The sequence below is a fragment of the Trematomus bernacchii genome, unplaced genomic scaffold (genome assembly GCF_902827165.1).
Source record: "Trematomus bernacchii unplaced genomic scaffold, fTreBer1.1, whole genome shotgun sequence".
Taxonomy (NCBI): Eukaryota; Metazoa; Chordata; class Actinopteri; order Perciformes; family Nototheniidae; genus Trematomus; species Trematomus bernacchii.
The window spans coordinates 12,807,222-12,832,612 of NW_022987698.1; the positions used below are offsets into that span (position 1 = coordinate 12,807,222).

General features: G+C 38.5%; 1 protein-coding gene across 2 annotated transcripts in view; it reads right to left on the reverse strand.

The window, feature by feature from the left end:
- Window positions 1–25,391, reverse strand: part of igsf21a (immunoglobin superfamily, member 21a) — a 219,373-nt gene that overhangs the window by 149,019 nt on the left and 44,963 nt on the right. For both annotated transcript variants that reach the window (XM_034138627.1, XM_034138625.1), the window contains exon 2: window positions 4,000–4,112. In XM_034138627.1, the coding sequence (XP_033994518.1) occupies window positions 4,000–4,112 (113 nt within the window). The remainder of the gene's footprint in view (window positions 1–3,999; window positions 4,113–25,391) is intronic.

The following is a 25,391-nucleotide window of genomic DNA, read 5'->3' on the forward strand; positions in this document are numbered from 1 at the left end:
GAACCACACCGCAGAGCTGCACTCAACAGGCAAGCTAACAGACACCTCTTGCTTTTTACCACCGTCAGCGTATACCTGGGCGCCCACTGGGAGATGTCCCATATGTACATATCCATTAGGATGACATGAATTAAAACAGGCACGGCATGAGATGAGCTTGTGTGCAGGTCTTTGAAGAGGAGTCCCCACGCACCACCACGCCGACGTTCCTCTCCCAAACAGGCAGCGCCATCTTATCAAATGATCTATCATTACTATTTGGTTCGCTATTACAGCATAATAGACGGCTTGATGGCATTACATATCCATAACGATGAATCCATGGCCCGTCAGTATTCACGACACACTTAAAACATTAGTGTAAAACCATACACACTCCAGAGGCTTTCATTTTTTTGCTCTTGAAGCATTAGCTATACAGCCTCCATTACAGAGGGCGTTCTCACTCCATTCACTTCCTGTCTGTTAATGTTGTGTCATCTTGTGTAAACTTAAATGAAAGATGTAATTAAGGGAGACAATGTTTCATTTAGCTTGTTTTGATTGGTGGTTGGAGCTACCATTATGTAAACATTCATTTATTTTTAAAACAATTATTTTGTTCTCTTATACTCCACTGCATGGGTTTAATTATGCCTCGCATCAAAACATGGTTAAATACAGTGGATTTTCATTCGCTCTGTCTATATCTATGATCAGTGTTGACATCACTGTTTAACAGCTACAGAAATCTGTGTTTCTATAATGTTGAAGTCTTAAAGCAGTTTCCTTATTTCATTTGATTTTATTCTTTTTTTAAGTTGCACAATTATTGAATTGTTTGCGTTATACGTTGTGATTGAAATGCACTTTATACAATAAGTCACTTTGCTAAACAATTGTAAGGTAATATTTAGTCCATGCAACAAACATGAAATATTGCAGTATTCTTATGTTTTTGCATTATATATGCTTGTTATTTCTGCTTTTGGTCTCCTTCATTATTGTGCAGTCTCTTCTTGTGTTAACCAAAAGATTAATACTACCTTCTTGAAAGAAATCTTTTTATTTTGTATTACATAGGAAGGTCAAGTTACTTAATGAAAAGGAAAGGTGTGGCTTTTGAATAGAAAAATTCCCCCCTTTCACACACGCTTACAATTTCTCTCGGTAAAGATAACATTTGTACAGTCGCTAAAAAAATTATCTTATTCATAAAGAAAACACTAAAGGCTTTAAGAGAACCCATAATGTAACTGAAATCAAATCCATTACTTTTATCTGTTTGGCTTTGAATATCATTTTGTGGACATTTTGAGTGAGCGTGGCTTGAAAGGTCCTCTACAATGATCAGGTTTTATCTTAAGTACATCCTTAGACGTGTTAATTCTGACTGCAGTCTGGATGTGTTATGCATTAAAAAATCCTCAAACAGAATATGTCAGGATCTAGCAGCACAAATCAGCACTTGTTGAAATATTCACTTCATGCTTCCCCTTTTTATGATTGGCCAAGTTTCGATTAGATATGCCAATTCCCCAGGGGAGTATCAACCCCATCCATTTGAACAGGAGGTAAAATGAGGAGTCAACATTATTTAGTCAAATGAAAAGGCAGAGATTAAAGAACATTTGGCAGCAAGGTGTAGGTAATTGATTAATACATTATCAGCGGCGTCCACCGGAGAGATGGGGTCAGTTTCTGTTACAACCTCTAAGCTTTCCTCGTGAGGACACTTAATATAGACAGCTTTATTCTCGCAGCGGTTATTTAAAGTTAAGCCCTCAACAGGGACCACAGAATTCTGACAGAATATAAGCAAAACAACGCTTTCATATCCCCGCCTGATTAAATGAATTGTCACCGTCATGAAAGTGATCTATGATACGGGGGTGAATGTGTAAAGAGCCATAAATCTATTTTTGTGCTACATTGAAAGGTCAGCGTTTGCTAAGATGAGTCCAGAGACACCGTTTTGTTCCCCAATAAAAGAGTGAAAAGGCAGAAGACACTATAAAGACAGTGCTTTTATAAGCAGTACATGGTTGCTTTCTCATGTATGAAAGGTGTACTTTATTAAGTAGTGTTCCAATAAGGATTGCATATTGGTCAAAAACACATTGGAAAGTTTACATGGGAGCGTTTTTCAGAACGGCATGTCATTTTTGGGTGAATTGTAGTACTCAATCATTTCCTGGATTATTAGCTTGACTCAGGTGATACATAATTGAGATTTGTATTACTGATTGTGTGTTTTGGCAGGACATTTAGAAATTCCCTCCATCACCACAGTAGTCATTTTGTATTTAATGATTTTGTAATGCCCTTCAGCATGCCAAGCGCACAGAAGATACAAAAAAATGAGAAACTGTTCATACAAAACAAACTAGGGCACGTGCCGAGGTGAAGCAGATGATGAAATAAAAACAAATAGCTTGCCCACTGCAGGGCTCAAACGCTCACTTTATTATTGGACCAAGGTGATGTTTCACTGCCCTTCATCCGTATTCTGATGACAAGACGTAGATCAGACCTTTTAAAATGTATTTATTTATTATTATAAATTATTATTGTTATTATTATTATTATTAAAACTATTATTACTAGTGTTGATAGTATTAATAATAATTATTATTGTATTGTTATTGATACTGTTACTGTTATTATTATTATTATTATTATTATTATTATTATTATTATTATTATTATTATTATTATTATTACTACTGTTGTTATTAATACTTATTATTATTGTATTATTGTTATTATCATTTAAATTATTAATATTATTTGTATTGTTATTATCATTATTATTATTTTATTGTTGTTATTATTATTATTTATTTTTTCATTTTTACAGAATGGTTAACATTGATCCAACTAAATATTTGCTATCTTCCTGTATGGGTCAAGCATTAGCAATCCTGGATCCTACATTAACCATAATGCAACAGCTCCTTCTAATTATTTGTTCAGATTTTAGAAAGCTTCCTCCAGACCCACAATACATACACAGACAACTGTTTTCACAAGATGGATATATTCCTCAGGAGAAGCAAACTGTCATTCTCCTTGTGTAAAGTTAGTGTAGAGCTCCTAAGACACATCTATTGTTCAGTAAGTCAGAACTGCATGTCTTACTAGTGCATATATATTCTACTGAGCAGAGCCACCTCTGCATGCAGCCGTCTGTATGCTGTTCACTTGTTTGTCTTGCAAACCCATCAGTATTTTGATTATATCACAAGCACCATTGATGACACAAGAAGAAGTCCAAGTGACTTGTTGATGAATAGAGCAGTGCAATGTATTTGATGGAACACCTATGCTTGGTTGATAACATTTCAGGCTCTACAGTTTGTCAGTAGATTACACAAATCCAATTATCAATGAGCACATTCAAAAAGTAGAGTCAGCCACTTTGACAACGCAATCCTGTAAAGCACTCAAGAATGATTGGAGATTTTTGGCAAAAACAAATGTTTAGACAAGGGTGTGACAGCTGCTCCTGCTTACCAATTCAATTGCTTATCAGGGACTCTCATGATGTGAAATAAATATAAGGTCTTTGAACTGTGATATCTGCACATTTTCTTTACCAACTGAACTTTAATCAAATAGTCGCGTTGACAAAATTAACTTAATCTTGAAAAAAAAAAATGTGTGTTGTATCTTTTTCCTCCAACAGAGATCTAATTATTGGCAGCACTTAGGCAGTGTAGTACACCAACTGGGATTTTAATAACTGTTAAGTCGCCAGCTGTGAACTATTAAGACATGATGGTGATGACCAGCAGATTGAGAAATCAAATTCCCAAGCAACAGCCAGTGATGCCTCCCATACAGCTGCTCCAAATATTAGCCTGTTTCCTAACAATGGCAGTTTGACAGTGCATGGTATCTTCTTTAAGGCCGCCATGAACCTGTGTTATTGAATACCTAGAGGCTAAAATGAAAGGAATGATGCTCTTGATATTCTAGTGTTTAAATGGCATTGAAAGAGGAGACATGTTTACTCACCCTATACCAAACAATCTCTCGTAGCCTTCCGTCAGTTTTGAAGTTACACTTGAGGGTAACAGTCTCTCCCACAACAACAGGAGGCAGGGGCTCTATGGTAACTGTCAAATATCCTGGAGAAAAAGAAAGGAGAAAAGTTTTATTACAGTCATAAATCATAAAAACAACATGAAGAAGTTACTTTTTTTCTTGCCGAGGTAAATGTTGAGCAACAGCATTAAAGCGGTCATGAATTTGCAGAATGTTAATTATTTATATATATAATATTGACTATGCACTCTCTTTTGGAAAATGTCCATGAATCATTTTTACACAACAAGCACTTTTCCACATGGGAGGTAAGTATTTTGGTAAATAGCACTTCATTTGTAGTTACTTAAGGGGATAAGCGTGTTCACTTTTCAATGAATTTCTTTATAATTAACATCTCTTTTGTTTTGTCGAATTCAAATTCCATCTTCCTTCAAACCAAATATGTTTTGATTATCTCTGTATGTAAAACCAAGTTAGTGTGGTAAAACCAATTTAATCATTTCAATGTGATTGGTCCTGCATGTTTTGCTTTACAAAGCCCATTGATGCTGTATGATGTCCTTTTTGTTGTTCTGTTTATGTTTTTATGTTTCATGTGGAACCTACTTGAGCAGGTCTCCCTTGGAAAAGAGATCAATGATCTCAATGGGATACAACCTGGATAAATAAAGGTTTGAAATGAAATGAAATTGAAGCTTTTCACCAGTTATTTACCTGGTGCTGTTTGGCCTTGAAAAAACATGCAATACATTCCTTAGAGAAGCATAGGCATTTGAAAGAGTGGTTGAAGATGTCATTCATTGCCATTCAATATAAAAAATTTTTTTTTTTTTAAATGTCAGAAAAAGCTAAACATCTTGGTCTTATTATGAAAATGTATTTAAAAGGGTAATGCTACCATATATTTTGATGCGGGTATAAATCAACATATTTTTCTCATACGGACAAATAAACGGTATTATAAGTGCCGTGCAGTACACTGCCTTGAGCTTTTGAAATGAATTTCAGTTTTCATTAAAAAGAAAATAACTTAGGCTTTTGTGATAATAGTTTTACACAGACTGGCAAATCATACGCACACACTCTGCTGTAAACAGAACAAAAATAAATTAAAGTAATAATAAAAAGTACTCAGTAGTGCTTAAGATTGTTAAGTCTTGGCTCTACATATTGTTTTCTACACAGCACTCCATAAAGACCTGCAGGTATAAGTAGTGGTGGAAAGTACTTGAGCACTATAATTAAAAGGCGCTTTCACACCGCAGTGTCTCCGGAACAAAAATTAGTTCATGAGAACCTTTTTACCCCCTTTTCCGTCTAGAGAGCAGGGACTTTCGTGTGAGAAAAAGGTTCCTATTTCTAATTGGCTGGACGGATTGCAAAACCACGCCCCGTAAAACTCACAAAAGGTTTTGTGAAGCCGCCATTTTATTATCCTCGCATTAGCATTATTAGCAGTAGCATTAGAACAGCGCACAAACGCAGAGAGACTAACTTTGGCAACACAAAAGAAAACATGGGAGCGGTGGAGATGAAGAGGTGTCGGCGTTCTGGCGATTTACTCGGAAGGCTTCGGAAGCTGCTGGGAGTCCCAGCAGCTTCTACTGAAGAACTAAAGAGTTCTCATAAACTAAGTTCTGATGAACCTTAGTGGGAAAAGTACTGCGGTGTGAAAGCGCCTAATGAGGCCTAACCCTAACCCTTTAATGCTTTTCTGGGTTTTCCCTTTCCTGTAGTGTGTTTTATAGGTTTTGGTGCATGTAAATGGTCTGTAAAGGCTAAAATCCCAAAGTACGCTCTAGAGGGAATTTCTCTCCCACACACTCCCCCTGCCTGAAATGCCTTGATTGGACTCCAATATATAGACATCACTATGTAACACTCACCTCAACACTTTTTACGTCATGAGCTAAGGGGCGGGACATTTCCAATACATCTCTAAGCGGATGACCAATCAGTACAGAGTAAGTTAACCAATCAGAGCAGACTGGGCTCTGGTTTCAGACAGAGGGTGAAAAGAAGTGCTGCAGCACAGGCAGTAAGAGAAAAATAAAGAATTGTTAGAACTTTAAATCATGTAAACATGTCACAATGGAGGAACAAATTACAAATATGAGACAAAAAATGTGCATAAGATGTCCTCCACAAATTCAGGTAAGGTTAGGGTTAGGGTTACAATATCAGGTACTTCACTTGAGTATATCCATTTTCAGCTCCAACTATACTTCTACTCCACTATCTTCTACTCCTTCTTCTTTTCACAGAGCATGTTTGCTATGTGGTATTGCACATTTTACTTAAATAAATATCTGAATACTTATTCCACCACTGGGTACAGTTCTACTATCACACACACACACACATGTGATCATAGCACAGCATATCAGCATACAGTAGGAACGAGATTCCCCAAAACAATGGGTGAGTACAAATGTAACCCCCCTCCCCCTTTGAGATATGGAGAAGGCCTGGGAGAAAAAATGAACTGGAAGGGGGCAGTTCAATTGAAACTGTATGCTGGATACATTAAAGTGAACCTTACCTTAAATGTGGGGAAGCTAAATGTAGTGGCCAAAAATGGCAAACCTCTGCCCAACATAATAGCTGTTTTAAAACATTCAGGATTGAATGAGGGGATCGGATCTTGTAGAACAGATGGATATCACTGTACACCAGTGGCGAGCCGTCAGGGCCCTCTAGGCCTTCTCTGAGGGCCTAAGATATTCTACAAAATAATGTTTAAAAAAATGTAAAATATATATTTAATATATTTTTTTTAAATATATTTTTGATATATTTTTCATTTGTTTTACCAAAATAACTTGATTTAGTTGCATTTAAAATAACATTTCCAAAGAAATAAATGCTTCGAATCTGCCTATTCAGTTTCTGTTTGAATGTGAAGGGTTAAATGAAAGAAGCTCGTCTCTGCGAGTTACGCAGTGTCCACACGGCAGCGAGCGTTGAAGCTTGCCGGCGGGCATGTCTGAAGCTCGATCAACAACCAATCACATGAATCTCCCGCCCCGGACACACAAGCACGCGGTTTGATTGGCTAGAGCTTGTACTGGCATATGATTTGATTGGCTGACGCTTCCGTCGAAGCTTGAAAAGTTGAACATTTCTCAACTTTTGAAGCGAGCAACGGAGGCAAAGCGACGGAACCACAATGCAGTTCGGCAAAGCGTGACGTCACCCCATTCAAAGTGAATGGGAAGCTGCGTTGAAGCTTCAACGCACGCCGCCGTGTGGATGGGCCGTTACTGTGAAGACAGGAGCTGATTGGTGGTCCTGCTATGAATTCACAGAGGGCCTGCTATAGTAACTGAAGGAGAGAGTGATGTCAAATTGACCAATAATATTTTCCCTCTAAATGGGTGGGTTTTATTATCGCGGACTTTATGACAAGTTCCGCCCGCTGTGAAGCTTTTCTTGTTTCCATAGCAACAACAACTTCCTGTCAACAGCGTAAACTCGCCTTCGGCCGAAGTATACGCTGTGACGTAATAACTCTTTTTTTTTTTTCGAGGAAAGGGGTGGGGGTCAGAGGGCCTAGGTATAAAAGTCACGGCTCGCCACTGCTGTACACATATATAAACCTCAGTGAAATGTCCTAAATCTTAAGCACTGACACCCAAAGTGCCTATTCAGCTCAAATGCTGAGTGTGTTACTTCACCAAAAGTTTTCTCTCAAGTATAATTCAACAAATATATTTTTCTCACTGACGACATGCAGTATTAGGCACACAGGGTTGGATGACTGTGACCAAATGAGTGTGGGTAATGCCACAGGCAGAAAGTAGATTACAATTAGAACATAATTTGGTATGACAGGCACTGGTGGCAGTCATAACCATATAATGTGGAGTGCCTTATTTCACAAAGATCCTTTTGAAAAAACTCAGATGCCTTTGTCGACAAGAGCTGAAAAGCGACAAATGAATATATATGGCATTTGAAAACATTTTTTGAGGAGATGACGCATTTCCTAGCCATTTCTGTGAATGTGCATGAAGATGAAAATTGATGGATATTCTTAGCATTCTAGTCCTAAGATTCATCATTTCCAAGTGTGGAAAATGGTTTTATATCAGACAAATAGACCAATAATGTATTTAAATGTGCCTTTCATTTCAAAATGTACTTTAGTTAAGTGCTGATGATATTGGCAATCATAAATAATAATAAATTGACTGACGTAGATGGAAATTAGCATTAACAAAAAAATGCTAATTTCCATATTAATAGCAACAGCGTGTACTATTAAATGACGTGTTCTTTGATGCTGAACTGGTTGAAGACCACTTATTATTTTCCACCATCTGTCATCTTTGTCGAACCTATTTCGACAAGCACCATGCACATCATAATGAACTCTGCCATTTTTTCCTCAATGGCATTCCTTTCAAAGCAGCCACATGTACTGAATCAAATTGAAGAAATTAGAATTGGACTATGTGAAAGGCAGAAAATAGGTCCCCTCATTTTAGAAAATGACTACAAAAGTACAGCTTTGGATTTGTGTGGCACAGGAAATTAAGAGCAGATCAGAGGTGAATCATGACCACCAAACTGTGACATAACAGAGTAATGCACTGCACTGCTGTCACATGCTTTTAAAACACACCATTTTGGTTATCTTCATTGGTCGACAAGGGTCAGAATCTCTCTCGTGTCAGCACACCTAGATATGGTTATTAAAGAATCTTAATTTAATGAGCAGGCTGAAGACATCTTCTCTCTTGAGTCAAATTGAATGAATAAACCTTTCCGGAGACTGCATGTCATTAACACGGAGCTGATGCTCTGAGAGAAAATCCTAACCACTTACTACCAACCCACCAGAGGAGCAGCCCAGTATTGTAAATGTCTCTGTGTGAGTTTTCCAGAGAGGTGATGGAAACTGCTACCTCTTTGTTACTCACGCACCAGGGGGTAAACGTGTGCCTTGCCTTTAGTTAAAGAAACAATCAGTTATCTGTGGTAAAAACAATTCTAGTTGCAGAGGTAGAACAAAGGCACAGATCCTTTTCTTAAGTAAATGACGTAATACCACGGTTTAGAAATACACCGTTACAAGTACATCTCCCTTCATTTATTGAAGTGAAAGTACAGAAATATTAGCATCCAAATAAACGTAAAGTACCAACACTAATAGTATACTCACTATGCAGAATGACCATTTTCAGAATAATAATTATAATGTCTTACATCACTGAATTATAATTAGTGATCCATTAATGTGTAAATGATTGTATCTTGCAGCTGGTAAAGGTGGAGCTAACTTCAGTAATTACTTATATTGACCGGTATCTTAATCCATAATAGTATATAATAGTATACCTCATAAATCCATTTATATTTTGTATCAATAATATCAACCTATAAAGTAATTAGTAACTAATGTCATCAAATGAATGTGAAGAGCACTATATATGTTTATACTTAAGATAAATCCTTTTTTTATACCTAGAAAAACTAAGTACAAAAGTCATCAACATATTCTCAAATACCAACACACAAGTACTCGTTATGTGTAATAGCCCATTTCAGAATAATATATATCATATTACTGGATTATGATTAGAAGAAGAAGAATATAACCCTTTTTTCACTCGGGTAGTGCCAGAGCAAAAATGCTGCCAGGTTTTCCAGCGCCAGGGAGCAGTTAGGTGTTCAGTGCCTTGCTCAAGGACACCCCGGCAGTGCCCAGGAGGTGAACCGGCACCTTTCCAGCTACCAGTCCACACTTCATTTGTTCAGGTCTGGTCTTGAACCAGCAACCCTTCAGTTCCCAATCCAAGTCCCTACTGCCAACACGATTGGTGAATGAAGCCATCTAACACGGCTGGTTAAGTTGGAGATAATTTTAATTACTGATGGTGGGTATCTTAACCTATAATTATATGTCAATATATTTATTTATTTATTGGTAATTCATATTTTGTATCAGCTTATAATCTTAAAGTAACTAATAACTAAAGCTGTGCAATAAATGTAATGGAGTAAAAAGTAAATGGCTTCTAAATTCACCTCAAAACTATACTAAGGACAGAGGATGTAGTTTTCTCATAATGATATTCTGCACAAACTGTGCTGTTATATTTGCTGTAAAGTGTCCTTACTGTAAGGTAATTATTATATGTACAGCACTTTGGCTCGACCAAAAATCGTTTTAAAAATGTGCTATATAAATAAAACTTGATTTGATTTGATTTTGATACTAAAATACAGTACTTTAGTACATTTACTTTCCACCACTGCCAACATGCTTTATCCATACACAGTATGCATTTACATTAGATCCTTACACTTGTAAAAAAAACGATTCTACATAATATAGGTCATTACTTGGTGGTCTGCGTGTGTGGGTGCAGGGATTAATTGTGAACAATTCATTGACTATGTGGCACAGAGGAAAATAAAGCATAGCCAATGAAGGAAAAATGCTGCAGAGCGTGTGGGGAGGGATGAGGAATTTTTAAAAGAGCAAATTACATGGGTTATGCACTGGTGCCAGGAAAGTTCACATTTCAAATAATCCCTACACAAATTGGAGCATTTGCAGGCTGCACATAGCAAAGCATGAGGGCTTGATTCCCACACAATTCAGTATCCAACCAATGCCATCCAAATGACTCCATAAATTAGACACATTTTATTTGCCAATTCTCTTTTGAAAGTGTTACAACAAGGCAATATATCTTGTTATACATGTTGCCCTTGTTAAAAAATGGGCTAATGACTGCCATTTTCACACAGCAGAAACACCACTGTTAATTCAAGTCGGTGCATACAATTCAACACTGTGCAAGTGTTTCTGTAAGTCATCACATGTGTGCAGCTCCACTAACTTGGAACAGTCTGCAAAAATAATGGAAAATTACCAATCTGGTACCACTACATGTTTGTAAAGCTCGGTTGGATGCTACACAATCAGATGCTGTTGGTACCTGTACATGTGGATAGATATGTAAATTGTAATCCCTATAATTGTTGCTGTATGATGTCCTTTTGTTGTTCTGTTGTTTATGTTTTTATGTCTTCATGTGGAACCTACTGCTGCAGGTCTCCCTTGAAAAAGAGATCATTGATCTCAATGGGATTTCACCTGGATAAATAAAGGTAAAAAAAACAAAACCCATCTGAGATAGTTCAACACTTGTGATCCTTTAAATGTGTTTATTTCAGGGCAACAAAACCCACATTATTTGCTCCGTTCATTGGTTTCCAGTAAAACACATTTTTGAATGATTACTAACCACCGACATGGACTTGCATGTTTTGGTAAAGATAGATATAGGCTGCTGCAAACATTTTCTGTATTTTATTCTCTATAAACACTCTGTTTTTACTATTGTATCTTTATTTAGTGGTGTTATAGTTGTATTCAGTGTATGTAGGTGGCTGTAAATATATATGCTTTAATTGTATGTACATGATTTGTGTGCTATACGTACGGAAGATGATTAGGACCAACCGTGGTTCTGAGAACATTTCAGAATTCTGAGAAAAAAGTCAGAATTCAGATATATTTTTTTCTCTTAATTCTGAGTTTTCAAAAAACAGTGAGAGTTATTTTGTTCTGAGTTCTCTGTATTCAGACTTTTTTTTCAGAATTCTGACTTTAATCTCAGAACTCGGCAAGAAAAAATGTATTTGTTTTCCTAAAAAGTGTTTAACACATGGCCCTTACCCTCTTCCATGTAACAAAGTGTGGTATTATTAAAATAAAGTTAACAGCCCTTTTAGCAGAGAAGGTTAATCTGTGCTGGTTGTTATAAATATGGAAGGTTATTTGTTTCTTTCACCAACGTAGATGCTCCCCAAATGAAATATAAAACATACAACATATTTTTGTGTTGTTTATCCTAATATATTCCAATGTTTTGCCCCTTTTAAAATGTGATCACACTAAAACAAAAGCACTTTAAGTTAGATTGGACAGCTTCATTCAACCCAACCATCTACCCAACAGCTTGTGTCACAAATAGCTCCAATTATTGAGTGGAGAGTTTTAGAAAATGAGGAGGAAGGTTTTAAACTGCCTTGATCAAAGGAAAATGTTCAGCATCCTCAGAGAAACCAACAGCTTTAATCGGACATACTTTATTTTCAAGGAACTGGAGGGTAAGCACACGGTTGAGCCGAAAAGTGTTTGAAACAAATGTACTTAGAAACTGAAATCCATTTGGCCATGAAACAGGATATACTTATATATCATTGCACAAGCTCATAAGCAAGTGTGGAGTGGCCGGAGAGTGCATGGCATTTAATTGGCTCATATTAGCCGGTTGTAGAGGCAGACAAGGCCTCCGGGTTGTCTTAATCCATCAGAGGCGCTGTTGGAACAACATCTAATGAGGGCTGCAAACTATGCTTTCTCCCATTAATAACAGCAATTTGCCAAGACGCAATGAGAAAACAAAACACAGCCAATGATGGACCGGCCCAAAATGTGCCTGTTATTTTGCCCTGTGATTTATGGCTATGGCCTACCTTTGCTTGGATGTCAGTGCAACTAAATGCATGAGAAAAATGGATGGCTGCATTTCTCAGCTTTTGTTTCTCATCTGTGCCTCTGAGCAGTGTAATCAAAGGGCTGATCTTCACTCAAACACATTATAAGGATTATTACTTCCAGAAAAGGAAAGAATGAGTGATGAATATGCTTTTCAAAACATATAGTTAGGGCATAGCTTGACTGAAGTTGCATTCAAAAGATACGCAGTCGGCTCTTTGCTCACCGGGATGTTTTGTGCTATTTAGTCTCTATTCAATGTCCCCTAGTTTGAGCTGCTACTTACAGCTGGTTGCGTATCTAAAAGTCATTGCTAAACGAGGTCAATTTTGTAACACAACAGCAGCGGCAGCATAGAGCTGTTTTTCCGCTTACCATTTGAATGCAGCTTTATGATTGATATATATTTATATTTATGATTGATATAATAAACATTGGATGGTAGGGCTCCAATGCAGCCTTGCGATGTTTTCTATGGAAAAAAGGATGTTTGATCCATCCAAAATGTGCGTTAACCACAATAATAGCCTGTGAATAATCATGATTAATCACAAATTTCATATACTAGTATTTACTTGTATTTTGGGTGTAATAATAATAAAGAACCTCATAACATAACGTGATTTTGTTAATTATTGGCATTAAGTCAGACAATGTTCCGACTCTTAGCTAAAGCATTGACAAAGGCGCTGTCAACGAGAGTCGCTGTGATTGCCCTCTGTATAAAGCGCTCTACACAGTGCATGTTATCTCTGTCACTATCATATTGTGAGCACTATCTTTTCCTACACTGGTGAAATAATAATAATACATGGGATTTGTATAGCGCTTTTCCTAATGCTCAAAGACGCTTTACATAAAATCAGAACAGAAACAAAGATATGGTCCGATATCTCCCACTTTTGTGTAACGTCAAGAAAGCGGCAAGGTGTCTTTCTTCCGTAGACCACACTTAAAGTGAATAAGTGCAGTTTAAATTTGTCATGGAATAGGTGTGCCATTACATAGAGGTAGTGATGGCTGTTTCTGATAATCACTGGTCTCCAGTCAGTGCAAGATGTAGCTTGTGCCGATTTCCCTGCTTTCTTTGCCTTTTCCCTGCCTAGTAACAAATGGTAAACGTCCAGGCTGGAATTATGGGAGAAAGTACGAATGACTGATGAGCGATAATGCGTCAACAGCCCAACTTTTAACAAAAGAAAGAATTTCGGAACAGGTATACATCAGTATTAATCACACAATATGCCCAGTATAAACATTAGACCAAATACTGTATTAATGTCCAGCAATGTGGACACGTGAAAATCAATACTTACGGATATTAACTGCTCCGCTAAAGCCAGGTGAATTTTATGAAGACAGGAGCCTAATGCAAGTGAGCGAGTGATGTGATATTAATGGAATGGAAGGCTCTTTGAAAAACCCATGGCCGACATTTTAATACTTTATATTTTCTAGCAGCAATAACCTCTCCATTTGTAATCTTTGTATTCAGTCAATGTGCTGTCGGTCGCTTCTGAAAAATGTTAAATTCTGGGGCTGCAGGCAAACAGGTGTATAGATTATGCAAATGGTGACCATTATATATTTTATTCACTTTTCTCTTAATAAAAAATATTCACTAAGTGAGGAACTTAGAAGCTATTAAAGCTCTTCAAGTGCCAGGCTGATAATATAGAGGCACCTTTACTGACTCAACCTTTTATTTCTTAGAACAGGAATTAATAGGATAGGGATAATGGGAGAAAAAAAGGCTTATACTTACAATTTACATTACCATCTTTGGGCTTGGTGTTCTGAATTTTCATGCATCTAGAAAAAACACCTGAAACAAAGTGATGGCCTTATTTGTTTGAGCCTATCGATAGAGATTTATTTCATTCAGTTCCTCATAAATGACCATTGTGAAATGTTCCTCATAAATGACCATTGTGAAATTGTGTGTTATTTGTGTCCTTCATTACTTTCAGTTTTGCTTCATGGCTGTGATGTGGCCTTGGGCGTCTCTGGTAGTCAGATCTTTACAAGTGGAGTGCTCGGAGCAGGCACACAAGTGGTTTGTTTGACAGCTTGTGTTGCTTTATTGGCCTCTGTTGCAAGGCTGTATCTTCCTGTGTTGCTGCATTCCCCAGTCCTATAAATATCATCACGTTGTAACCAAAAATGATGTCCCAAACCACAGAGCAGGGGAGTCAAATATTTGACATTTCCTTTCAACTCTACAAGGGTTATTTCCCAAAACGTATTTTAACTTTGAACAGGATTTCTGCTGAACTTTGGACGTGCAACCAATCAGGTGACAGATGTATGAAGCTGTGCAGGCTAGCAGGGAAGGTAAACAAAACCACCAAGCTGTTTTCACTAAGAGGCCCTGTGCCCTACCTCGAGGTGGGAAAGTTGCATGGGAGTGGAGTATGGACTGGTTGAACAAAATAGAGGACTGGGACACTGGGACACTGTGTTGTGTTCCATGTGAAACCAATACTCAATATTGACATATTCTACATTACTTTTGACCAAAACCAAAATATGTTTGTAAGCTAAACCAAGAAGTTTTGTTCCCTTAACCGAACCAAGTATGACTGAATGCATGTAACAACAGGAAACTGTATGATTCTATTGGACTGAAACTGTGTTACCACTTCAGTTGACACAGAAAGGAAGGAACCAAGAATTTGTTAGAATCACGGACGAAGAAAAGTGGACCTGGGCTGCCGTATAGCTGAATTGATATAACAAGTGGCCCATGTACTGGGGCTTGGTCCCCCAGTGGAAGAGCCTGGTTCCAATTCCGGGACCATTTACCATATGTCACACCCCCCCCCCCCCCCCCTCCCCATTTCAATTATGTCTCAACAATAAAGGCACTGGTTACCAAAGAAAATCTACTTAAAGTTCTCCTATATATATATATTATGGGTATCAGATATATACAAATATATAAAAAACATATCTATGATGTGTTTTGCTCAAAATACCAAACAGATCATGCATTTTAGACATCCCTCATATCCCTCTATTTCAGCCCTGTTAGAGAATGGCTGATTCTCTGCTGGCCACGCCCCCTTTTGAGCACGCTGGCACACTGCCAGTTCTGTGACGAGCAGGCTGTCTGCTCTGCTCAGATACAGCTAAATGCTGCCGTGATTAAACACCATATCATGTTCCAAACCACTTCAAGGATTATTTCTGAAACAGTGTGGAGCTCAAATGCTTATTTTCTTGCGGGTTTACCACAAGGTGAGTTCCTTTTTGTTATTTTCTGCTTTTTTTACACATACTCTCTCCAGTACAGGTTAGCTCTGAGTGTTAGCGATTATTGCTAATGTAAACAAAGACCATATGTGACCTGCTCTATCGAAATCAGTCGCATTGACCCGAAGACACATTTTGAGTTGTATACACTGTTGGAAAGAGGAGATTCCTAGCTTTCTAATGATATCAGGATTGTTGTTGTACTCCAAATATTAAGCAAAATATGTCACATTATATAATGACTGTCACCGAGTCATCATTTTGAGAAAAAGGCCTTTAAAGTTTCCTCTTCTCTGGAATCCATCGATCTGATTGATTATTAGCGGAGCAAATTATCAAAATAATCCGGAGGGAAAATATTTTCGTTTGGATTACTGGTCCGGGGGAAGCTCGCGTGTGTGTGTGTGTGTCCGTGTGTATTTATGTGTGTGTGTGTGTGTGTGTGTGATTGTGTGTTTGTGTATTTTTGCGTTTGTGTTTATTTCCCGGGGAAAACACTCACGAGAAACACCGTCTGTTGTTATGCCTGCTGTGACGTTAAGTTACTCCGTTCTCCGCTTGTAATTATGCCGTTACAAGCTTCAAAGTTGTATTTATCATCTAAATTTGCCGAAACAAGTTTAATATTCTGAAAGCCACGACTTTGTTTAATTGAAATCAGATGAAAACAAACTGTAACGGACCCTGCCGTGTTATCTATGATTACTATACGCCCCTTACATTCATAATTTCAGCCGGAGGGAGGGGGGGCGGCGCTGCGGAAGAGCAGGGTGCGAGTGAGAGCTGTCATCTTCCCTTTACAAGCTTCAAACATTTATTTATTGTGTGATTTTGGAAATAAAAGTTTCATATTCTGAAAGCCAAGACTTTGTTTATTTAAAATCAAACAAAACACCCAAACCCCGAAAAACTAGTTTTTTACGCAAATCCAATTTTATTTTGAAATGAGCCGTTGCGACTTCCGACTGATTTCGATCAGAGCGGGTCACATATTACGTCCAAAACACATCAGGCATTGTTTCAGATACAGCAACGTTTCCGATAGGGTCGTGGGTGTAAAGCCAGTCCACATTTCCGATATTACGTCATATCGGACGCAAATCTGGATCAGCTCCATTGTACTTCCGTTTTTTAGAGATGTGGGTACGGAGGAAAAGAGAGAGGGTTTTATTTTCGGACACTTTGTGAGTTCCCTGACACACCGGGGACACATATTTATGTATAAAAGACATGAAAAAGTGCATTTTGCATGATTGGACATACAATGGATATCTGAAATTCAAGATGAAGTCATACAAAACCTATTATTACCTCAGCTCATCATACAAAGACACCACATCTCAGGTGGTGATTTGCAAGCGTACAAGAGCTCAGGAAGCGTTTCATGGATGGAGAATCAGGATAACTGCATGTTGATTTATTCTGGTCAAGAAAACAATCCCTGCCTCTGGAGGAGGTCTTCTTCTGTAAAAAGAAAGCTGGGAGCTGATGCGTTTTTCAATCAGAGTGATTTACTGTTTAATGACATGCTTCAGCTTCAAGAGTGTCAGTGCCCGTCCGATGTAATCCACTGCCCTCCCACAAGCCCATACAGTGATAGTGGATAGCAATCACGAGGAACCCTTTCAGTGGGTGCTCACTCTGAAGGGCCTTAGGCACGTGGAATTATCATGTCATTGGTGAGAAGAGTTGGCGCCATGGTTTTAATGCATCCGGCCATCCCACATGGAGTTAGTCAGATGTATGTCATTGTCGCGGTTAGCTAGCCAACTAGAAAGCAATACATCTCTGATCCCTCGGCATCCCACTCTTTTCATCTCTTCTATCCCTGTATTGGTATAATGTTCCTATGCAATCAAAATTAGAATTGGTTATTTCTCCTTGCTGAGTAAGTTTCCCAACAAGAGGGCCGTTAATCCTACTAAAGACCTGCCATGTAATTTAAAAAAAGAAATAAATCCAAACAGGAAAACAAGCCTTTTTCTCCACCAACTCAAATCATTAACATTTTGGGAAGATGCAAGGTTCTCCACATACGGCTTTCATGATAAAGACAGAGGATGGCCACTGTTGTCGAATGCAAGTGGCCCGAGGGGAGTCGCAGTAGCAGAGCATCCATGGTCACACCATCAAGAAAAATGAAACGCACAGCCTTGTCTGGTGTACATTATCCAACTGGGAACTTGTATTCGGGGATAAATGTGCCATTAGCCTTTGTGTTTCCTCTGGAGATTTGTAAATCAGGATATATTCACAGGCAGAATGTACTGTGCAATTGTGTGTTCACATTTCCGGAGTGTATGACAAACGGGGGGGAAATATAGCTCATTTTATAGCTCTCAGCACTAGTTATAAACACTTTGAATGGATGCTCCACAGAGTACTGCATTGTATCACTGAGTTAGGGTTATAACAATCATATTTGATGATGTGCCAATATGTAAACAATCTGTTGCTGTGAGATGCCAGCTAAGGCACATTAACATCTTTAGGTGATAAGTAAATATGTTGCACAAAGAAATAACAACGGCCTCTGTTGGCAAAACGGTAAACATGTATCAATGTGCTTACGATAAGCACATGTTATATGCTGCAGAAAAGACAAATGTAAAAGGCATCCTTATAGCTGTGTCTTCCTTATGTCTGCATACTTTTGGATCAGTGCACAAAAACCCAGCGTTGCAATAAAATGAAGCTGAAGTCATGCTGTACTTTTAAAGCAATCTCCTTCTGCCTAGCTAAAGAGATTCATTATAATGACATATCTGGTACATTTTGTAAGAATATAGCTTAAGTTATGACATGTCAGTTGAATAAAATACATGTCTGGGTCTTCAGAGGATATTGCAGCTCAGCATCCCTGCTCCTGCTAGCTAAATATAGATCTATCTGCCTTCTAGCGTCATTATTGCAGCTGGAAAGGATTTGCCATCATTGTTCTGTGGCTGCCAATCGCAATAATTGAGATAGAAATCAACAATTTATTTGCTCAGAGAGAGCTGCCTCTGCTTTTTGAACACAGCTGCATACACAAAGTGATGCATCTTCAAGTGTGAGAAAATTATATTTGGTGATGCTGTGAGAATGTGTTTGGCCATGATAAGAAGTGTTTCAGAGGTTTTCCTCTCCACTTCTGTGCCCCTGATTGACCTTGGAGTGATACAAAGAAAAGCAAATGATGAAATCATGAATCCATATTTTAAGGTTTTTTACATTTTTCTTGAGCATTTTTTTAGGGGGAAAAAAGTGAACTCCAGGAGATTAAGTTTCTTTCAACACAAGGAGTGAGTTGACATATTTTGGGTCTGTTGATAAAGAGGTGATTCTGAGTTTTTTTGCAGTTGTTTGTGCATAAAATATTGGAAATATAAAAAGGCCTTTAATGCTTTTTGGGGTTTCCCTTTCCTGTAGTGTGTTTTATAGGTTTTGTTGCATGTGAGTGGTCTGAACAGGCACAAATCCCAAAGTTCCCTCCAGAGGCAGTTTCTCTCCCAATGGCTTTTGAATATTAAATTAAAGCATGTAGAATTGTCACAGTAGAGGCACAAAATAATAATACGAAACCCGAAATGAAACGGGGGCCCTTTAAGATTAAATCTGGAATCTGAACACACTTGTACAGTGTGGTAAGTGTGAATTGACCATTTTGTTTTTCACTTAAGCAGTATGCAACTGGTATTTGGAATAATTACTTATAATGTTCGATCAGGCATGTTTTGAGAAAGTAAATCAGCCGCGGACATGAACTGAGTGTGAAGTGTCTGCCTAGCTTAAAAGGGTTTATTTTCCCTGAAAATATAAGTGCACATTTGCAGTTGAAACAGAAAATACCTTCCCAAATCCTGCCTCAAAAAACAAAAAAATACATTTAAATAGCATTGCATGACACTATTTATTATTCTATATTCATATTTCCATAGAACCCTCTGGTACAAAGTGTGCGAGTGATTTACATGAAGTAAACACAGTTAGGGCTTAGCGGGAGTCACGGTCCAATTTTTCGTGGCACACGTGCTTGTGTGCTGGTTTTCTAATTAATATCACAACTTATATGCGAGAAAAAAAAAATGCAATGATGTTTGTGTTCATTTTCAAAACACAAATCTGAAATTCATCAGCGTCTGAACAATTTACACAATTACCTGAGGGTTTTCTTGAAAGCTGCCAAACTGTTTGTGTTTTTCCATTACTTAGTGATAAACACAACAAACAAAGCTAGAGCTCAGAGGAATGAAATGTCACACAGATAGACATTCCAATCAGTTTTTAATAAGGTAAACAGGACCCGGGTGCCATATTAATAAAGGCCTCAAAGAAGTCATGATGCTGTTACCAAGGAAGCAAGTTGTCCCGGTAACCCAGAGACAGACTCATCCGGGTATCAATCACTGTTTGTGCATTCAATCGGTGGACCCCTGCATCACCACAGGTCATGAGCAATGGCAGGAAACGAGGCAGGAGACGGGGGCAGGGTGGGGAAAGGGCCATTCTGAATGTCAAACGGGTAGATTTGAGGAACGCATCCAGCATGCAGGGAACATAAACTGCACAGTCAATGTATCATGGCGGAATTGCTGCAGTTACAAGAAGGCCATTTCCTGTTATTCCAGTGACTTTTCACAAAACCCTGCACTGGTTTGCTCTTGTTTTCTTCACTTTGAAGCATCACTCAACCACTTCAGAAACACAATCTCCCACAGGCAGCTTCTCATTTTTTCTCCTCAAACCATTTTAGGGTTGGGGTCAAAAAGAGGAGATTTAGTTGCTTTGATGTTTCTTAGTGGGGAAAAAAAGAGGAAGAAAAAAAATAAACTATTGGCAAAGTGACTTCAATGAATATATTGACAACTGTGTGTATTGATGTTGCATTAAAACACACCTGCAAGCTTGTGCTGGTGGCTGATTTCTGCTTTTGTATATTACTATTATCTCCAGGAGCCTTGAAAAGTCTCCCTGCTCTTGTGTTCTCACCCAATTTTACTCACTGCAAAGTATAATGTATGTCCTCTTCAAACAAACAATCCACAAGACACAAAAAGGGATTCCATCATCTAGCTATTTTGGATATAAGGGCAGAGGCTCTATGTTGTGCATGATGCGATGTAAAACTGAATTGAGACGTTTTGAGTTATCGAATGTATAATGTTCAAACTGTGACTGTGACAAGGCCTGCTGTCTTAATCAATCGAAATATCTGAGAGAAGTGCAGTTGAATGGCTACAGAAATGCGTCACTGGCATTTCAAAAGAGTGGCACATAAGTACAAAGTCATTAAAAAAGATTCAAGGCAATATAGCGATCAAAGAGATCGTCTAAGGGAAACTGCCGGCTTGTCTTCTCCTTTTTTCTCCGATGTGTCAAGTAATATACAGTAGGCTTTTCATTCATTGATTGGAACCACAAAAAAGGGAATCTAGATACATAACATCAACAAAGGTCTAACTGCAGGCTTGTCCCGAATAATATAATTGCTCTGTTAAGCTACCAGGACTCTGAGAGCATCCACCTGTTAGCCCTCAGCACCAATCAGACGCTGGGCACAGGGCGTAACGCGTGGTTGGATATGACATCAGCAGGCCTCAAAGGTCGGTGGAGGTTAGTTCATCACTCAAGAGCCAAGCAAACTGGTAAGGGGGATAAAAATGAAACTTGCATGCCGATTTATCAGCACTGCGGTGAGGATTAAAGGACTGCCAGCCCCCCCGCTTACATAGCCAACCTACTGCCTGCACGCTTTGTTTCAGCAGCTCTTAAACCCCCTCTGTCTCTCAAGATGTGCTTCATCACTCCAACAGAATCATGCTCCGTCGAAAAGACATTGCTGGATAACAAATGCTGCAAAGGAGACAGCGCAGTCCTTTACTCATTGATGCAATTCACCTCTAAGAAGGTACACAGGCATGTGAGGTAAGCAAAGCATCCTTTTTTTCTCCTTTACAATTCAACCTTTACCGTCAAACAGAGGAGATAGAGGCCACGCCCAAACCCAATTACAAGCTTTGTTCTCTGAGGGAGGAGGAGACCACATGTCCGCTGAAGAAACAAATAACACACATCTCCACCCCCACCCACTTTCATTTTCTGTTTCCTTTCCCACCGCTGCTCCCGGGCTGGCACAACCATGCTTTTGTACTATATGGAATTACATTTTCTTTACTAAAACCCACATAAAGTAGCAACTCAGCTCCAGAATTATTCACGGCAGGGTGGGGTTGGATGGCAGACCTGTATTAAAAACCGGCAGAAGAGGAGACAGCTGTCCTAACCCACATTCTTATGTGATCTCTGCTTAGGGAACAGGCTGGTGTTCCAAAGCCCCATCTGAAAACAAATTAAAGAGGATTAGAGTCTGCCACCGCAGCTCCTCTGCTCTCTGTTCTGGGGAATAGAGTGTCCTGCTGGCCCAAATGGTGACCTTCACACTGACTTCCTCTCCTGTGCAGGTGCACCGCAGCAGATATTAAGGTCATAGTATGGATTCAGCAAAAAATGTCCCAGTGAGTGTAGAAGGGTCAAAAAGATTACATGAGCGGCTGCTGAATAAAAGGGTGAATGTGTTAAAGCATCAAGTTCATATCCTATACAAGGCAGCCAGTTCATGTTTGGATCATTTATTTTTGTTGCTGTGTTGTCTGTTTTTCCTCACTAAGATTTCAGGTTTTTTAGTGTATTTAATATTATGGTTGTTTACTCCCTCATCAGATGAGACGTGTAGGAGTTATTAGGGAAATGTAAAGCCTTATAATATATAATATCTTCCTTACTCTGGTCTTTACTGCAACCATAGTTATGTCTTGTTTGCCGTGGATTCTTTATAGCCTCAGAATGGTCTGCAGGCAATAGAAAATCAGTTCAGTAGGATTGAAGTCAGGTTACTGATTTCTACAAATAAAGTAGTGCATTGTTTGGCTATAAAAAACGATTTTGTGGATAACTGTTTCAATACATTGTACTCAAGTTGGGGCAACAATGCATCACATGAGCTTTAGCTATTTACCTTAAACAACCTTAATACTAAGGGTGTAAGCAATCTATCCTCACAGCCATATTTTATGTCAAGCCTGAAACTGCTGTAACTGTTAACTATCCGAATGATTGTGCCTAGCATTGACACAATTGTTATTTCCCATGGGTATAAGAGCTACTGTAACTATTGGTAACTTATGTCAGAACGCTTCTGGGCAAAGAGATGTCTCAACAACTTATGGCTATGAAAACGTCCTCCAATTTTCATTGAGCATCATTATTAAGTCAACATTGTTGTCCAAAACGGTATATGACTACATAACGAATGGCCTTACATTCCCATTGGCCTCAGTTGAGATTAACTTAGCGCTGGTTGCAAGACGTTAGCATGCTAAGCAATTTAACTAAGATGGTGAACATGGTTAACATGCTAAACATCAAAAAGTCGGCATTGTCATTATGTAAATGTTGGCATCCTGGCGTAGGCTTGAAGCACCACTGTGATTGAGGACGTACTCAAAGAGCTGCTAGCATGAAAACTCTTAGTTTCAGCTCAAGACAATTTCATATCAGGAAAGCACAGACAGCAATGGAACAAAACAGTTGTGACTGAGCCGAACAGGGCTTCATGAGGCTGATGAAATAAATGTACTCATCCTGTACTGTATGACTTTACCTTCTGTTTAAAGCAGTTTTTGTTGGCGTAGCTAATGTCAGTCTATCACTAAGGCTGCCCGCCTCTTCCATGACTCAAACCAAGGGCATTTGTACTTATTGGACAGACACTGTTTTGATCATCTTTCAACATTGTTCCCCCGTGGCTACAGTAACACCTAGCACTAATCAGTCTTCATTAACTCTGTTGTCACATGAATAACTCTGCTGTCATTTTACCCAACTGTATGCCCCCACCCACTGCTAGAGAGTGGCAGGTAAGACAGTCAAAGAAGCCATGTTGTCTTTCCTGCTGCTATTTCCCTTTAGTCATCCTCAGATCTCGCTGGAAATGTGCACTGTGATAATGATGGCAGGATCAACAGATCAGAGCCTGCATATTTTGCATTCATATGGCACTGGATACTATGATAAAAACACAGAAGAATCATTGACATCCATTCATTACAATGACTATCAGTACTGATTTTGGGGTTAAGGCCCAGGAGCACACGTCTCCCTGATGTTAATATACTGCTGTTGCCCTGATGTCAAGCATTTTGCAGTGCTCTTGCCTGGAGACATGGCTTATGAATTGGAAAAATGTATATGAAATGGACATAACTTTATATTAAGATACCTATTCTTGCTTAAGATCCTTAAGGGGAAGAGTGATAGTTGAAGAAAGGAAGAAAATGGTAGATAATTACGTTTGTCGTTTCTCTCAAAGGGCACAAGACTGAATGGGAGGTTATTTTTCCGTAATTAGACCAATTCATCTAATCTCACTACCTCCTTTCCGCCTAAATTAACCCTCTGATTGTGCACTCCTGCATGCATTAACGGGTTAGTCTTCTCACCTCCTTCTTTGAGCTGATGTAATTCTATGGATGAATGAAAGAATCATGACAGTCTGAGGAAAAGAAAGAGGGATAGCGAGAGAGAGCACAACCTAGCACTCGCTTCATTGAGGGGAAGTAGGAAGCATTGGTATTCACAGCAGTCCCTCCATTTTGGAATCTACTCCGGTACTTGGCTGCAGCCAACTGCAGCTCTGAAAACATCCACATCTTCCCCTCACACTGTTAGTAAAAGAGCTACTGTGTTAATTGGGCTAAACTGTGTTAGGGACGGGAGGGGAAATTAAGGCACGGCTGTAAACAGGCATGGATGAATCACATCTGCCATGTTTATGAGATCAAAGAAGATGTAGGGAGCATGTGTCTGCCATTATATTTCCACTGCACATCTGGTGAATAGGAAAAAAATATGCTCTGTTTGTGAGAATAGTGATTTTGATCTATATTGCAAATCAAACTTCTACTAGAATACTATGAGATTCTCTCCTTCACTGTGTTTTCTCGCTGGTTGACTTCATGGTCTTTTAACTGTAAAGACTAATCTTCAAAACTATGAATGAAAGCCAAGTTAAAGTATAGAAGGAACAATCTAAGCAAAAGAAAAAACAAACGGTTGAGCTTCAACCAAAGACTGTATATGGCTGTAATAGTAATTGCTAGAACTGCTCAGCATTTCTAAAATGTTTGAAGAGTGTCCAATAGTTTAAATGATCTCATAACTTACCTGCAATACAACGTATTATTGGGTTGAATCAGGCAGTAAAATAATCTGGTAAATAAAATCTATGGAAATGAAGTTCATATTTTTGATGAAAGATGAGGTTAATGGGTTAGATATAGAAAATCAAACATGACTAATGACCCTGTAAGATATGACAATTAATGTATAATGTTGTCATGATCTATTCCGTCTCTTTTTTTTCCAGGTATTTAATGTCTTTTAGTTTGTAACTGTATCTTATTTTGTGATTTACTGTATGCCCTGTACTGTAATTATTTCTTTAAAAATCTGCACCAAACAATACAACCAAGTATGCGCAAATCATCTAAGATAACCAGGACCTGTTTTTAAAACTTTGTCACAGGTTGCAAAGCAGATGTGT